This window comes from Urocampus carinirostris, chromosome 20 (assembly GCF_059441175.1).
Source record: "Urocampus carinirostris isolate Australia breed hairy pipefish chromosome 20, RoL_Ucar_1.0, whole genome shotgun sequence".
NCBI lineage: Eukaryota > Metazoa > Chordata > Actinopteri > Syngnathiformes > Syngnathidae > Urocampus > Urocampus carinirostris.
The window spans coordinates 11,152,164-11,168,798 of record NC_142368.1 but is presented as its reverse complement, the minus strand read 5'-3'; the positions used below and the strand labels follow the sequence as shown (position 1 = coordinate 11,168,798).

The 16,635-nt window shown below is 39.6% G+C and overlaps 1 protein-coding gene across 1 annotated transcript; it reads left to right on the top strand.

Moving 5' to 3' along the window:
- The first annotated feature begins 2,248 nt into the window (after positions 1–2,248).
- Positions 2,249–16,020, top strand: LOC148346220 (cholesterol 24-hydroxylase-like). Its single transcript, XM_088324763.1, has 15 exons — positions 2,249–2,457; positions 2,564–2,641; positions 2,700–2,781; positions 2,858–2,931; positions 3,003–3,089; positions 4,180–4,318; positions 4,404–4,511; positions 8,258–8,420; positions 8,489–8,554; positions 9,998–10,070; positions 10,140–10,224; positions 12,111–12,221; positions 12,292–12,380; positions 14,070–14,136; positions 15,691–16,020. Exons 1-15 carry the CDS (start codon positions 2,309–2,311, stop codon positions 15,832–15,834), a joined length of 1,515 nt encoding a protein of 504 aa, XP_088180889.1. The 5' UTR covers positions 2,249–2,308; the 3' UTR covers positions 15,835–16,020.
- The last annotated feature ends 615 nt before the right edge of the window (positions 16,021–16,635 follow it).

Genomic DNA, 16,635 nt, shown 5'->3' with positions numbered 1-16,635 from the left:
GTGGAACCTCGGTTCTCGACCATAATCCGTTCCAGAACCCTGTTCGAAAACCGATTTGGTCGATCACGGAAAATCGTTTTTTCCATTAAAAGTAATGTAAAATCGTTTTAATCCGTTCCAACACCCTGAATGTTTACCACGAACGGAAACATGAAACTAACCCAGGTTAATCGTACGTTCGCGTTAGCGTAATCTTCCGTACGAAAGATTACGCTAACATGAACGTGTAAAAATAAAAAAATCAGGTCGTTTACACATCATTTAGCATCCGGGTCTCCACAACAAGTGGCTAGCACTTCATTGGAAATGGGGCTCCGTTCCAACACCCTGAATGTTTTACGTAAACAAAGCTAACCCAGGCTAATCGTACGTTCGCGTTCTTAATCATATGAAAGATTACGCTAACATGAACGTGTAAAAATAAACAAAGGGTAAAAAAAGAATTATGAATAGGATTTCTTACCTTTGTGGTGCTCAGCAGAAGCCATGCTGTATGTATAGCAAGATCGGAAATTCGCACACTTTCATATTTTGCTATTATTTCTTTCTTAAATGCAATAGTTGTACCACTACTCTTCTTTTTTCACCTGTAGCAACATTGCTGCTTGCACCGACTTTCTTCGGAGGCATAATTAGGGGCTAAAACACATGGTACACCTATATCAAAAGCGAAAGCAAAACGAAACACGTCCGCACATGATAACAGTTCTTCACGAGGGGTGGGAGCAATCTACACGATCTACACCCGTGCGCCGCTCAGCATCGCACCCTAGCGTACCGGCGTTCAAACTCCGATTATTTGACCGAACAGCGAAGCAAGAATTTCTCTGAATTTTGGGTCGAGAACCGATTTGTTCGAACTGAGAGGCGTTCGAAAACCGAGGTTCCACTGTATTTGAATTTTGGGTGAAGCGTTTGTAGATGTTTGAAATTAAGGCCATGTTCATCAACGAGAGTGCCCAGAAATGAAATGAAATGATCTGCATTTATATAGCGCTTTTCAAGTCAATGACTTCCCAAAGCGCTTTACAATGTGCTCCACATTTCCCAATAGCAGCCTTGTATTGCAGCCATGTAAGACGCTAACCTGCTTATTGGGGGTATTATGGGTTCAGTGTCTTACCCAAGGACACTTCGACATGTAACACGGACAAGCCGGGATTCGAACTGGGATCCCTTAATCCTAAAACGATCGCTCTACCTACTGCCGCCCCTAATGACACCCGCATTGCTCTCTGGAAGCTTCGATATGCCATTGCATTTCTTCTTCCCTTGTGTGTAACGGCAGCTCGCATTTGTTTGTATGCCATTGTTCTATCAAGTGTCAATGCCCAAAAAAGGCTATGTGTCCCAAGAGCACAGGTGCAGGCGACATTTGAACAGGACACTATGAATTGCGTAATAGAGCAAGAATTATGAAATAAATAATGAACATTTGTTATGGGCCATGCGAAAAATTATAACGGGAAGAACCTCCTGCAACTGAAAATGTAAGCTGTACGTTACTTTCATTTGAGATTTGTCTCAAAAACAAATATATTTGTGATTTATTTGAGATCTAACAGCGGTATGTCTTGATAAATGTACACGCATGTTTAAGTCTTATATGTAAATCGTAGATATATTTGTGGCACTCAAATACATGATTCACATAGGATTCCTTCAAATGACATTTTAGAAATGTGATCATCAGTTTTGGAAATCCTCAAAAAGTGCTTGAATCGGGCTGTTAAAGAGGGTATATGAAGTCTGAAGATGTATTATGAAAAAGTAATCATTGTATGTATTGGTTTAATTAAAGCCATAAATATTTTCTATTAAATATGTGTACACAGTGGTTTTTGTGTAAGTGGAAATTAGCAGGACATCATGGAGGCAACAGTGAAGGTACCTACAACACCATTCCAATGTTTTACATTTACAGAGAACATCTAAAAATTGATGAATCAACATTTTTATGCAAAGAACTGCATTTAAAGTGTACAACAGGGGTGAGCATTATTGATCCGATATACAGTAGTGAATAACAATTGTCGCTAGATGTCAGTGTTGGACTCGTAATGTATTCTTGATAAGACTTGTTTGGGTGAAAATGTTTTAAAAACATTTTACCTCAAAAATCATTTCAAACACCATCACGATTCCATTAAATGTATGGATTTAGTGCTAAATTAAATTTAAAAAAAACAAGTCAAATAATAAAAAGTTGCCGTGAGAGGCCATTGTTGTGACGTCACGCGCATTTCCCTGGCCCCTCCCCCTTACAGTAACAACGGAGAAATTCACACAACTTCTCATTTCTTCAAAAATGGCTCTTTTAAAATATATTTTTACGCTTACTACTCACGTATTTGGGTTACTTTTGTGTGTGTTATTTGTAGCCTTCCTCGGTTACTGCGCCTACCTCAAGTATATTCATCTGAAGTATGACCACATACCTGGACCGCCGAGGGAAAGGTAAGGAACGCATAAACAAATTAAAAATAATCATATTTCATAAAAAATAATACAGAAATATATGTATCTATCATCTGCTCACTCCATTTAACGTCTTGTTTTCAAGTTTCCTGTTAGGACATACCCCAATGTTGTTGAGAGCCATGAAAAACGAAGAGCTATTGCACGACACCTTTCTGAAATGGTAAACGTAATTTTATTATTGTCGTTGTCATTTTTCATTGACATGCTATTGTGTAAAGGGCAGAGGATTATGGATCTGTGTACAAACTCAATTCGCTTCACCACGTCCTTGTGTTTATTATCTCCCCAGAGACTGTTAAGGTAAAGGCAAAATATGACACATTTATGAATATACAACACATGAATGAGGGCAGTAATGTCTATTTCGTGTACTCAGGAAATGTTGATGTCCTCCAAGTATCCCAAAGACTTGTTCCTCCACAAGCGACTCTTCAGCCTGTTTGGGCAAAGGTGAACTATAATGCCACACTTGTAGGCAGAAAAAAATATACTATATTTGTATTAATGCGTGCAACCTGCAGGTTTTTAGGAAACGGTCTGGTAACAGCTAGGAACCACGATCAATGGTATAAACAACGACGAATCATGGACCCAGCTTTCAGCAGCCTGTAAGTTCCTTTGCCCCCCCAACAAAAAAAAAAAATCAGTGTACCAACAGTCAATCAGTAACCATTGTGCGTGGGTTTTTAGTTACAGTATATAAAATAGGGTGTGGCATACACAGCTTGTGTGGTAGTAAAAAACAAAACGCCACATAATAATCTAGTCTAACAGGTCCAAGTTTTTTGTCCACACTAAAGTTTATCATTAGTGTCCTTGGGCAAGACACTGAATCCCCAATGCCCCCAATAAGCAGGTAGGCGCCTTGCATGGCTGACTCCCTATTGGTGTGTGAGTGGGTGTGTGAATGGGTAAATGTGAAGCACACTGTAAAGCGCTCTGGGAGGTCTTCATTGACTTGTAAAGTGAGTATTGTATAGAGAAAACTATCTGAAGTATTTATACATATATATATATATATATATATATATACATCCATTATCTGCACCGCTTATCATCAGTAGGGTCACGGGGTGCTGTAGCCCGTCCCAGTTATCCTCGGGCAGTGGGCAGGGGACACCCTGAACCGGTTGCCAGCCAGTCGCAGGGCACACAGAGACAGACAAGTCACTCGCTCGTTCACACCTAGGGACAATTTGGATCGGCCAATTAACCTGACATGCATGTTTTTGGAAAAGCACGGGGAGAACATGCAAACTCCACACAGGAGGTTCAATCTCATGACCTCAGAACTGTGCCGCCCACGTGCTAACCACTGAGCCGCTGTGCTGCCCATGTATATATTTATATATATATATATATATATATATATATATATATATTTATATATAATGTGTTCTCTTATATTAGGGTTGGGCTCCCTCCCCCCTGTTTTCCTTGTAAGTCCAAAACCAATTGATGTCTTCTCTCCTTATTTCGAGTGTCAACTAAACTATAAAGGTCTCAGTTAGTTTTGAGAAATGTACATGGTTGCAATAATTATCTGTTATCATTATAGTTGGCTGTCTTAGATCGGCATCGCCTGACTGTGTACTGTGTATTGTTTTTGTGAATTGCTTTTGAATTCATTGTGGAAAAGGAGAAGGCGCACATCTAAATGTATTATTTCCTAAATAAAATCATTTGGCGATTACGCAGGTACTTAAGGAGTCTGACAGGCACGTTCAATGAGCGAGCTGAGAAACTAATGACGAAACTGGCCAACATCGCAGACGAAAAATCGGAGGCCGGCATGCTGGATCTGGTCAACCGTGTCACCTTGGACGTGATCATCAAGGTCGGTGTCATCATTCAGGAAAAAACATAAGAAAAATCCATAAATGAGTTCTCGTAACAGGGATTAGGTTTGTTCCCTTTCTAAGGTGGCGTTCGGCATGGACATAGAGCGGCTGGAGGACTCTCCTTTCCCCAAAGCCATCGAGACATGCTTGCAGGGGATGCTCTACAATGTACGCAACGTTCTCTTTCAGGTAATGCAAAATCGTAAGCTTCGGAATAATAAATCCAAATGCATTTTTTACATTGATAAAATCCTGTTCAATCAACTTTATGAGTTTTAAAAAATGGCATCCGGCAATACAATTGACCCAGCATGAGACTTTATTATTTTATTATTTTTATACATTTTAAGTGTATTTATTATCTCATGGTCTAATTAAGGTTTTTGGTTTTATATGGCTTTATATCTAAAGTTGAGGTGAGAAAGTTGAGTCCAAAAGAGAAACCTGAATGGAAAAACATGTTTTATTTAACAATGAATAGATATTAGTAAATAAATATGAAACAACCATACAGACCAGTAACATATTTGTAAAAATAGTTGTGCAATAATAAATTTTCAAATGTTATAATAACTAATCCATAGATGGATTAAAAAAAACAGGAAAATGTAATGATTCTCTTTCAGGTACTGCAAAACTGAATTATGAATAGTACATAATTAAATGCAAAACAGTGGAACAGTGTGGCAGGTAAGTCAGTTGTTGTTTGCAGATGACACAGCGCTTGTGGCTGATTCTGAGGAAACATTGAGAAGGTTGGTAACGGAGTTTGGAAGAGTATGTGATAGGCGTAAGTTATGTGTCAATGTTGGGAAGAGTAAGGTGATGAAGTGTTCACGTGATGGAGTGGGCATGACGTTAAGAAGTTGAAAGCTTTAGGTACTTGGGTTGAGATGTGGCTGCAGTTGGTGGAATGGAGAGTGAGGTGTTGCACAGAGTGAATCAAGGAAGCAAGGTTTTGGGTGCTCTGAGGAGAGTGATGAACAACAAGAGTACGAGTATGGATGTTAAGAGGGGACTGTATGAGAGTGTGATTGTGCCGACTGTGTTGTATGGTGCAGAGACTTGGAGCCTGAACGCAGATTTAAGAAGGAAGTTGAATGTTTTTGAGATGAAGTGTTTGAGGACTATGTTAGGAGTGACAAGATTGGATAGACTGAGAAATGAAATTGTGAGAGACAGAACTGGAGTAGTCTTGGAACTGAGCAAGCGTGTTGATAAGAGAGTACTCGGTTGGTTTGGACACATGGAGAGGATGGATGAGGAGCGAATGTTGAAGAGGATCTACAGAGCAGAAGTCAATGGAAGGAGACCAAGAGGAAGGCCGCAATAGACGTGGATGGATGGTGTTATGAGTGCACTGCAGGAAAGAGGTCTAAATATAATGGAAGCTAGAGCTCTTGTTGGTGATAGAAAGGAGTGGAGAGGTGTTGTGAAAGGATAGTGGGATTGTGGACGCGTTCTTAAGGATGGGCTGGGCACCCGTATGATGCGGCAGGGGTAAACCAGTGAAAGCTGTCGGGCCCTGCTGTTGAACAAAAGAGTGTGTTGTGTCACCCTGACCCGAGTGACATGGCCGCTTTCTGGTGTCCCGTTTCATCTGGAGGGACGAAAGCATGACCGACTTAGGTGCCGAGGTGCTTAACCTGTTTGGGTGTTTGGGGAATTGGGTTGGCCATGGTCCAAAAAATTTTGTGTGGTTTTTGTTGTTGTTATTTATTTCCCTTTTATTTTCTTTGTTATTGTATGTGTGTGTCTTGCTGTCGGTCACCCCTCTTGAGGGATATGACCAAGGTAGATAGATAGATTGATAGATAGATAGACATAATTCAATGCAGTTTTATTTTATCAGTCAATAAATAGGAAACAACCATCCAGAAGAGCAGTAATATATATATATTTTTAAATGAATGAATTTTTTTTTAAAAAGAGTTGTACAATAATACATTTTCAGATTGTATGATAATGAATCCATATATATGTTTTGAAATAAATGAATAGAAGAAATTGCTCTATTTCAGGTACTGCAAAACTAAATAATCATCTTCAGTATGAGGAGGGTACATAATTTAATGCAATTTTATTTCTTTTTAAGTTTCTTGAATAATTACCAGTTAATTTTTTGAGTAAATTCATAATTTCAAAAAATCTCCCCAAAAAATATAAGAAAGGAGAAACATCAAGAGTAATATACATTTAATGTAAAAGCAAGTAAACATCAGTAGATAAATAAATATGTAGCAATTGCATTTAATATCATGAGCAAAGGGCAGCACGGTGACGCAGTGGTTAGCGTGTGTGCGGCACAGTTCTAAGGTCTTGGGAACCTCCTGTGTGGGTTCAAATCCAGCTTCCGGACTTCCTGTGCGAAATTTGCATGTTCTCCCCGTGCTTGCGTGGGTTTCCTCCGGGCACTCCGGTTTCCTCCCACATTCCAAAGACATGCATTTCAGGTGGATTGGCCGGTCCAAATTGTCCCTAGGTGTGAATGAGCAAGCGAGTTGTCTGTCCCTGTGTGCCCTGCGATTGGCTGGCAACCGGTTCAAGGTGTCCCCTGCCCACTGCCCGATGATTGCTGGGATGGGCTCCAGCACCCCCGCGACCCTACTGAGGATAAGCGGTGCAGCTAATGAGATGAGATGAGATCATGAGCATACTGTATATTGTAATTAATAATTGTAAATGTATTAAGATGAAATAATGTTTTCATTTTTTTAAATTCTATGTATAAAAAAGCTGAATAATTTACAAACATAAACAGATGAAATTTGATTAATTTAAAAAAGCAGAAAACATTTTGAATAGTTCAAGCAGATGTTTCCAAACTTTTTTACTATGTGGGGATTTTTTTGGATGTTATTATTGTAATTTGCCAAGAATCAACAACATGTGAGACACAATTGTGATGTGGAATCAAATTATTTCCACATTTTATATAATATTTGCAATAAAAAAATTGAACAGAAGTGTTGCAAAAATATTGTCCCCGGGTTGTGGCTGTGATCACAGCTAAAGGAGGTTGAACAAAGTATTACTTAAAGGGGGACAACCTTTTCGCAACACCAACTTTTCAATTTTTATTTGTAAGCACAATATAAAATGTTGAATACATTTGGTTTCTTTTCACAATTGTGTCTCAACAGTGATGATTCTTTGGAACCATTTTGAGTTTTCGATCTGTAAGTTTAAGGCCTAAATATGGCAATATGTCGAAAAAATCTTGAGGGGACCGACACTTTTGCAAGGCTCTGTATCAGTACAAAGTTGTTGCATTATTTTGGAGGGAAAAAATAACTGGTCATATCAAGTCATGTTGATTTGTATAGCCCTTAATCACAAGGAGTCTCAAGAGGGCTGCACAGACCACAAATTATTGCAAACTACAGACTATTATTACACCAGCCCCCGATGTAAAACCTACATGAGGGCAAGGAAAATCTCAGTCAAGTCAAGGCAGATCATGTTTATTAGTATAGCCCTTAATCACAAGGATCCTCAAAGGGCTGCACAGACCACAGATTATTGCAAACCAAAGACTATTATGACACCATTCCCTGATCTAAAACCTACATCAGGGCAAGGAAAATCTCAAAAACCTCAGTCAAGTCAAGTCATATTTATTTGTATAGCCCTTAATTACAAGGAGCCTCAAAAGGCTGCACAGACCACAGACAGTTGCAAACTACAGACTATTATGACACCATCCCCTGATCTAAAACCTACATGAGTGCAAGGAAAAACTCGAAAAACCTCAACATGAGGAAAATGAAAAAGAAAGCACTAGCACATCTAATCGTCACAAGATCACACTAGGACATTACATATATTTTTAACAATAATTAATAGATTATTGTGTACCATTTGAAATTGTTTGGATGTACAACCAACAAGTCATTTCCTACAGCTCAAGACAAAAAAGCAAATTTTTCTTCCAGTTCTATCCCAAAAACTGGCCCGTCGTGAATGACGTGCGCGCCGCATGCCAGCTCCTGCGTTCCACAGGAGCCGAGTGGATCCACAACAGGAAAATGGCCTTACAGAGCGGCGATGATCTCCCCAAAGACATCCTAACACAAATCATCAAATCGGCCGGAAAAGGTCCGCTAATACAAACGCCAAGCTCTAAACAAATTTGAAATGAAATGAATCGATTTCTGGGATTTCAGAGGAAAGCATGACCAAAGAAGACGAAGAATTCATGCTGGATAATTTTGTGACTTTCTTCATCGCCGGTGAGATTTTAATCGGATTAAGGTCATGGGGGCTTTTATTGTTTTCACGGTGATGTGATTTAATGACGTTCCCTGATTATTTTCCAAGTCAGTGACATCAAAGGAAAAGATTAAAAACAGATCTCCGTAAGCGCTAGCAAAGATGGATAGATACCCTAAATTCCGGACTATAAAGCGCACCTGATTATAAGCCGCACCCACCACATTTTAAGAGGATAACCGCTTTTGTACTTACGCAATGCGCCCACATTAAAACATGTAACACAATCCCAAATTTAACCCAAACCCGACTTTGAGTCCCGCGATTGTAACTGAATATAAAGTACACAGTCCAAAAACCACAGCCGGCAAAATTAACGGAAAATTATACCGATACTTAAGGTTTGATACAGACCTGCGGAGTCCGGGTCCTGTTGAAACTAATCCAAGGAAAAATAAATTATATTTCCAAAAGTAAGGGTGGGAAAAATATACATCCACTATTGTCCGCTGCGTCCACAAACACGTCTCACCTTTAGTCCACTTCCCGTCAGCCCCCGTTGTTTTCGCCCCTTCTTTTTGATTCGCCCGTGGAAAACATATCAGAATATGTCTCTAAAATACATACATTACAAAAATATACAGTTGCAAATACATATTATACATGGTTACACATATTTACAGAGAAAGACGCTACAGCGAAAGAGTTTTCAAAGCTTTAATAAAAATATTATAACTTTCATCCCAAACCGTGCCTGTGAAGGGTAGCAAAACGCTACTCGCAACACAGTAAACGGCTGTCAGATATAACGAAATTGTGAATATGCTTAATTGCTGTTAAGATTGTCGAGAAAAATTGTTCAAACCTCACATTGTTTATTTGCTGTTAATAGTGTCAATAAAATTGTTCAAACCAAACAATCACGGTAAACCGTCCTCATCTTCCTCCTTATAACTGACGTAATCAAATTCGTCTTCCCCAGTATGGGAAAGAGACTATGTCATATAGACGTCGTCCCACGCTCCCTTATTCAAAAACACGCTAGCAACACGCTCGCAAAGTAAAGTTTACATGCAGTAGCTCTGTTTCCTTCTTTATCGGACTGCTCTATCTATTTAGCTTGAAAGCTGCGTCATGTGCCTTTCTGTTTGCAATTTGCATGGTGAGGATATTTCTACGCTAATTTAATTTGTACACAAGCTAAGAAGTTACAGTCTTCCTCGGCGCATATATTCCACCGGTCTAAATCTTACCTTTTGTACTCGAGCGCCGCTGGTGGCTGTTAGAAAAGTGACATAAATTGGCCGCATCACTGAATAAGCCGCAGGGTTGAACGTTTGGGAAAAAAGTAGCGGCACCACCTCCGACTAGGGGGATATGGCTCCGGTACATATATATGTTAAACTATATCATACAATATTTTGACATTACCTTGTTCAGTAAATGCTTCTTTGCTTTTCTAGGACAGGAGACCACGGCTAACCAGTTGGCGTTTTGCATCATGGAACTGGGCAGGCATCCTGCCATTCTGGAAAAGTGAGAAAAAAATGTAAACAAAACTACTGACCTTGTTGTTTTTTTTTTAAATTTCGTTTTATTTTGTAGAGCTCAGAAAGAGGTGGACGACGTCATCGGGGTAAAACAAGAAATTAGCTACGACGATCTTGGGAAGCTTGTTTACCTTTCACAGGTATGTTGGTTTCTCTCAAAGCAGGTGAGGGGGGAACTTTTTTATTTCTTAAAAAATATTTTCAGGAGTAAGCAAAAAACTATTGATTTCAAACTCGAATCTGGAATCTCGGCAATTCACGAGGAAAAAAAGATAATGGGGCAGCACGGCGGCGCAGTGGTTAGCGCTTGTGCGGCACAGTTCATGTCGTGGGAACCTGTCGTGGGTTCAAATCCAGCTCCAGACTTTCTGTGCGGAGTTTGTATGTTCTCCCCGTGCTTGCGTGGGTTTCCTCCGGGCACTCCGGTTTCCTCCCACATTCCAAAGACATGCATTTCAGGTGAATTGGCCGGTCCAAATTGTCCCTAGGTGTGAATGAGCGAATGAGTTGTCTGTCCCTGTGTGCCCTGCGATTGGCTGGCAACCAGTTCAGGGTGTCCCCTGCCCACTGCCCGATGATTGCTGGGATGGGCTCCAGCCCCCCGCGACCCTACTGAGGATAAGCGGTACGGCTAATGAGATGAGATGGGAAAAAGATAATGCAAGCCTATGAAGTTGTTTTACACACGTTTATGAATACATGCAGATATCTCAAAGCATACGTTCTATTCTATTTTATATTTGTTTTTGGACAATTTCATCGAATTGTTTTCGAAACCTATGAATTTTAGCTAAGTAATATCATGAAAATTAAAAACTTACTGTAGAATAAATAACATTATTAAAGTTCCCATCAATCCTCCGAAGGCTTAGTTTATCCTGAAGCCGCTCGCATGCCTTTATCCATCTCAAACATTTCTCCAAATTAGTTTTTGGCTGAGAAAAAGGGAAAAACCTCACCCCCTGCGAAGCTCTGGATACTTCTGATCTACATTACAAGTGCCCCAGACTCATCGTCCAACCATTTTGATACAACACAATGTACAAGCGTGTGGATCACATGTGCATTGTATGCCAAAATCGGCAGCCACGGCCTGTCGTCTGCCTTGCGTTCTGATTGGCTAAAATGAAAACTGTGGAATCTTATGAACAATGACTATGTATTGTCATGATGATTGATTTGGATCACCTGTGCCCTCTCGTTTGGCGTCAGCCGCCACGGGCTACCTGATTGGTTCCCTGTCCTTTTTAAGCCCAGTCCTTTGACTCGCCTGTTGTCAGTCCGTCAGCGAACCTCTGTTTCTACAAGGCAAGCATTTTGATGTTGACTCCCGTTGGTCCCACTTTTTGCACCTGTCTGTTCCTGATCTCCCTGTTTGTTTCTGGGTACGACCTGTTTTTGACCCTGACCACGTTTGCTCTCCCGTCCCGGCTTACGACTCGTTTTTGATCCTGACCACGTTTTTGCTCTCCTGTCCTGGCTATCGACCTGTTTTTTCTGTCCTTGACACTGCCATCTCCCGCTCCGGAAGATCCACTTCCGTATTCTGATCAAAATCCGATTGTGTGAGCGGCTTGCTTCCCGCGTCCTCTTCTTGCCCTTCCTCTTTCCATCAATAAACCTGTGGTAAACGCTACGCATTTGGGTCCTGATTCCGTTCTGGTCATGATATACAGATAAACACTAAATTGCTATCAAACACGTCTTCCTGATCACCATAAACACATTCAAGTAGTAATTAAACATAAAAATACATTTATGAGATAAATAAGATGATACTAACGAAATAAAATGTGAGTTTATCATGAGCACTTACTGAAAAAAGGCGGTTGGTGGTGGAGGAGTGCGGCAGCTAGAGACCATGATAAAAACCCAACACGAGAGCCCTCTAGTGGTAGTTTCTGGAAATTCTTGTAACTTAAATTTTCTTTCGTATGTCTGGCAAGATTTTTGGATGAAAAACCTCTCGTATCACAAATATCTCGTAACTAGAGTTGCTAGAATTATGTTTTTGTTCTTTTTAAAGGTTCTGAAAGAAACTTTAAGGTTGTACCCGACAGCTCCAGGGACGTCCCGTGATCTGGTCGATGATTTAATCAGCGATGGCATTCACATTCCAGCCGGAGCCACTTGTATCGTAAGACACGCAAGTAACACTAGAAGAGAGATGAAGGTGATTATTTCTTTTTCTTTTTTTCGTAATTCAGTTCAGCTCGTACGTGTCCAGCAGAATGGAAAGATTCTTTAAGAATCCGCTTGAGTTTGACCCAGATCGCTTCCATCCGGACGCTCCCAAGTAAGGAAAAAAATATCGTACTTGTGTTTCCTTATTCCATCTTGACTGGAATTTTACCATTTGCATGACATACCTGTCAACCTCAGCCAATTACCGTAAATTCCGGACTATAAGCTGCTACTTTTTTCCCAAATGTTCAGCCCTGCGGCTTATTCAGTGACGCGGCCAATTTATGTAATTTTTCTAATGGCTACCAGCGGTGCTGGAGTATAAAAGGTAAGATTAAGACCAGCAGAATATGTGCGCCGAGAAAGACTGCAACCTCGAAGTTTATGCATACATTGCCTGTAAAATAAAGGTACTTTCCGATAACGAGGAAGACAGTTACGTGGAGGAAGTTGAGGACGATCTACCGTCAATTTCACAATTACGGGATGCTTTTTTTTTCCACGCACGTTTGATGCATTGCGAGCGTGATCCTACTAGCGTGGTGGTACCTTTCACAGGCATGGTTTGGGATAAAAGTTATATTATTATTATTAAAGCTTTGAAAACTCTCTCGGTGTACCGTCTTTCTTCGTAAATATGTGTAACTATGTATAATATGTTTTTGCAACTGTATATTTTTGTAATGTATTTATTTTAGAGACTTATTCTGTTATGTGTTCTACGGGCGAATCAAAAAGAAGGGGCGGAGCAAACACGGGCTGATGGGAAGTGGGGTAAAGCTGAGTTACCGGTAGATCTGTTTGTTGTCGCAGCGGACAATAGTGGATATATATTTTTCCCACCCTTAACGTTGGAAATATACATTTTTTTTCCTTGGATTACTTTCAATGGGAACCGGACTTTACAAGTCTGCATCATACGTTAATTACAGGTATCATTTCCCATTCACGACGCCGACTGTGGTTTTAGAATTGTGTACTATCTACTGAGTTACATTTGCGGAACCTACAGCCTGGTCTGGATTAAGCCTGTGACAGTATCATATGTTATAATACGGGCGCACGCGGCTTATATACAGGTGCGGCTTGTGTAAGTACAAAAGTGGCAATTCACCTAAAAAGTGGTGGGTGCGGCTTATAATCAGGTGCGCTCTATAAACCTGATTTTACGGCACTCCCCATATTCATGATCACAATTCCCCTTATTAAAGGATAATTAACCTTCCCAACACAACGCGGCACCTGTTAACTCACGGCGAGACAGACTACGTAGAAAAAAAAAATCAACGATGATTAGATAGATGGATAGATAGATACTTTATTCATCCCCGCAGGGCAATTCCAACTTCCAGCAGCATCCCTGCGCTGGAGAACAAAACAATAATAAAGCAAAAAGAATACGAGACCCAATGTAGCGTGTTATATAGAGTATCTAGATAGTGCTACACAGAATACACACTGCAATAAAAATACGGTAATATGCAATGTGGGGGGTGTGGTTTAATGTGGGCCTTTACTCCGCCGGGTGGAGTTAAAGAGCCTCATGGCATGAGGAAGAAAAGATCTCAGTCTGTCCGTGGTACAAGACTGTGACAGATTAGTGTAAACAAATGTGTTTTATTTACCAAATAAATAATACAAAAAGTTCTTCGAGCATCTTTACACGTAGCAGTATGTTTAAAAAAAAAGAAAAAATCCTTTACAAAAATTGTTATCTGACGCACACAATTTAAAGTGATCCAAAAACAAAGATAATAGGGGAAGCATTTATAAGGAATAATGAAAAGTTTTGTGTTTTCAGGCCATATTACTGCTACTACCCTTTTTCTCTCGGCCCGCGTTCCTGCCTGGGACAGAACTTTGCTCAGGTAATTTACTGTAAAACAAACAAACAAACACACAATACAGCAATAACAAGAAACACATTTTATGCAGTTCCCATCACATGAAACACAGTGTTATTTAAACATACATAGAACATTATGTTGAATACTACTACTAGTAATAATAATAATACTACTAAAACTAGTACTACTTATCATAATAAATAATAATAATACTACTACTAGTAATACTACTACTAGTAATAATACGACTATTAATAGTACTAGAACTACTACTACTACTTGTAAAACTACTATTAGTAATACTACTAGTAATACAACTAGTACTAGTAATACTAGTACTATTAATAATACGAGTGCTAGTACTAGCGCTAATACTACTAGTATTAGTACTACTACTACTACCAGTAATACTACTACTATTACTACTAGTAATAAGACTACTACTACTAGTAGTAGTAGTGAGACTACTACTCGTAATAATACTACTGCGAGTAATATTACTACTAGTAGTAATACTACTAATAAGATTAGTAGTAATAATACTACTACTAGTACTAGTATTACTTGTACTAGTAGTACTACTAGTAGTACTACTAGTACTAATAACACTACTACTAGTAATAATACAAGTGCTAGTAATAATAATACTGGTATTAATAATATTACTACGACCAGTAATACTTCTACTATTACTATTAGCAATAAGACTCCTACTACTATGAGTAATACCACTACTAGTAATACTACTACTAGTAATACTACTACTACTAGTAATAATACTACTACTACTATTAGTATTAATACTACTACTACCCCTAGTAATAAGACTAGTACAACTAGTAGTAATAAGAGTACTACTAGTAGTAGTAATACTACTACTATCGTTCTTAGGTTAAATTTGTTCATAGGTTTCTTCAGTGCTATATTTTGTATGTTTAAGGTTGTTATAAGTGTGTTTAAGGTTAGTATAAGTAACCTGTATTGTTTGGTACTAAAAAAAAATTCATAAAATAATATGCTCTATAAAGATAAATAAAGTTAAGTTTAACTTAGTTTTGGAAGATGAGCTTCAAGAGTTAGGCGATTTCCTCCTCCGTGGTAGAAAGAGGCTGAAAAAAGCGATCGAACTATTTTCTCAACCGCCTCAAGCTTTCTTATTCCACTTTCATTTCAAAAGCAACGGCTCGCCTCTTTTTACCACTTTACACCAACCATATTGAGTAGATGCACGAGATATTAAACAATAAATATGTCAAAGTTCTTAGTGCGCTGGAGATGCAGTAGAATGTTTACACCTGAACTAGGAAGAGGAGGCGGATTTATTTTTGGGGTGAATGCTGGGTGAGCTCTCACAGCGCCACGTGGCGGAAAGAAGCACTACAGTAATGTCCTGTACTCGGTGCACACAATACAAAATCTAACTTACAGCAATGTCCGGAAATTCTTCGACATCCCGAAAAAATGTTCGTATCCACCGTTTTTCGTAAGTCGAATGGTTGTAAGTAGGGGAGCGTCTGTATTCAGCAGAGAGAAAAATGTTAACCAATAAACCCCATTGCACAATTTCATCTCCAGATGGAAGCCAAAGTGGTGATGGCCAAGTTTCTACAGAGGTTTGACTTCAACTTGACGCCGGGCCAGAGCTTCGAAATCCGGGACCTAGGAACCCTCCGGCCTAAGGGAGGCGTGCTTTGCAACATCACGCACAGAAAGCACTAAATCCTGTGAACGCACCAAAACATTAGAGAAATCACTTTTCATTCCTTGCTTGTATGCAGCTTGTTATTTACGTTATTGTTTTTCGTTATTTTGTTAGAAATGCACTGCTAACCTTATGATCAACCGAGTCAAATTCATTAAATTATAAAAATTATAATTAAACTCCGCAACAACTTGCGCAAGGTTTTTACTTTATTTGATGTTTTTAAAAAGTTGTTTTCAGTGTTATCTTAGCCACTTTCATCAAACAATATATTAAATACACTATACTACCGTATGAGGATATAACTATCCATCTATTATCTGCACAGCTTATCCTCAATAGGGTCGCGGGGGTGCTGGAGCCCGTCCCAGCTATCTTCGGACAGTGGGCAGGGGACACCCTGAACTGGTTGCAGGGTATACAGAGACAGACAACTCACTCTCTCATTCACACCTAGGGACAATTTGGATCGGCCAATTAACCTGACATGCGTGTTTTTGGAATGTGCGAGGAAACCGGAGTGCCCGGAGGACACCCACACAAGCACGGGGAGAACATGCAAACTCCACACAGGAGGTTTGATCTCATGACCTCAGAACTGTGCCTCACACGCGCTAACCACTGCTGCCTCTATGATATAACTAGGATAGAAACCTATTAAAACAGAAAAATGATAATCTGCTGCCACCTGCTGGTACTGATGAACTTCTGTTACTCGGCTGATCACCAAACGAAAGTAAATGGTAAATGTTCTGCATTCGTATAGTGCTTTTCAAGTCACTGACGACCTCCTAAAGGGCTTTACAATATGCTTTACA